Raw genomic sequence first — 1,433 nt, 5'->3', positions numbered from 1 at the left:
ATATACATACATACATACATATATATATATATATATATTGCAGAGTAGGATAGGGATGCGGGGCTGCAAGTGCTTGAAGTAGAAGTATAGGACCCTGGGTAATCATTGGGTAAATTCAGGGGTTAGCTGGGCAACCTGCCCGACCAGAGAACTCGCACACTTTGTGATAAGTACATATACAAAACCTAAACCCTACACCCTACACCCTTAATACACATACAAATACAGGTAACAAGGAAATAGATAACGGGAGCTTTACCTGAGCAAGAAGTACATCGGGGTCGAGAGTTTCGGGGATCTTCACGGCCTTGACCTGAATGAGTGCAGAAGTAAAGATGACTGTGTGTGAAGAAAACATGTGTGGAAATAGTAAGTTCATGTGAGGAAATAGTGTATAGACATGAGGAAGTAGAATACAGATATGAGGAAAAATCATAAAAATATAAGCCATACTCTATATATATATAAATAATAAGACCATACTATATATATATATATATATATATATGAGTGAGTGAGTGTGTGTGCGTGTGTGTGTTTGTGTGTGTGAAGATGCAGTATGCTTATGCGAGGAAAATGGGGTGAAACCACGCGCAAGTATACAAGGGCCTACATACATGTCAGATTGAAACAGTACTAAGTGTGTGAGTAAGTGTTCGTAGGTAATTCCTACCGAAACGGTGAGGGTATCATCCGATAAAAACCCTACTATGACTCTGACTGGTAGGATGGATAGGGTTCGACTACACGAGCCCAGCAGCCGGTGATGAGACCCTCTAAACACGCACGCATAGAGACTTATTAAACATAAACAAGCAGCACTGAGCGTACAGACACGGTGTTTCTAGTCACTTATACAATATACCGCCGGAACTTGCATACTGCACACTCACTAGAGATGTTTATCCGAGCTTGCACACTCATGTAGAGACGCACTGATGTCCAATCCCACAGTCGCAGTACATCCCCATCTCGAGTACAATTACGTCCAGGCTATTTATATAGTACGTAGTACCAACCACTACATGCAACTGAATTGGACTTGTACAGGTTATTCATTTGGTACTTAGTACAGGTCAATACAACCAACCGTATCGTATTCAGTACTGAGAACAAATAACTAGGAACACCCCACTTGTCCATGCGTACCTTCTTTTCTTCCTTGACTGTATGCTCCTCTATCACATCCACGTCAGCAACAAGAGGCTCCGCAACGATCTCATCTGTGGTAGTTTCTTCAACGTCTTGCTCTACCTAGAATAACGAATGAATGTATTGAATAAGCAATACGTACTTAAACATTTGCATCTATACAGAGTCAGACGGAGATGAGATGTTCATGCGCTAATTTGGGTAAGCAGTTATACGATAAGTATCTGAATATAACATTATATATATATATATATATATATTAGTGTATGTGTGTACGTTTA

General features: G+C 40.2%; 1 protein-coding gene across 1 annotated transcript; it reads right to left on the bottom strand.

Annotated features, from left to right (window-relative positions):
• Window positions 1-199: 199 nt before the first annotated feature.
• On the bottom strand, window positions 200-1,254 carry SARC_16125 (hypothetical protein; the record flags this gene model as incomplete). The annotated part of the gene is made up of 2 exons (XM_014289764.1): window positions 200-313; window positions 1,150-1,254. Coding segments are annotated over 2 exons (219 nt in total), but the record flags the coding sequence as incomplete, so codon positions are not given.
• Between the last annotated feature and the right edge of the window lie 179 nt (window positions 1,255-1,433).

Source organism: Sphaeroforma arctica, assembly GCF_001186125.1.
Source record: "Sphaeroforma arctica JP610 unplaced genomic scaffold supercont1.7408, whole genome shotgun sequence".
NCBI lineage: Eukaryota > Ichthyosporea > Ichthyophonida > Sphaeroforma > Sphaeroforma arctica.
The sequence above is the reverse complement of the archived record's forward strand: the minus strand, read 5'-3'. Positions and strand labels throughout refer to the sequence as shown.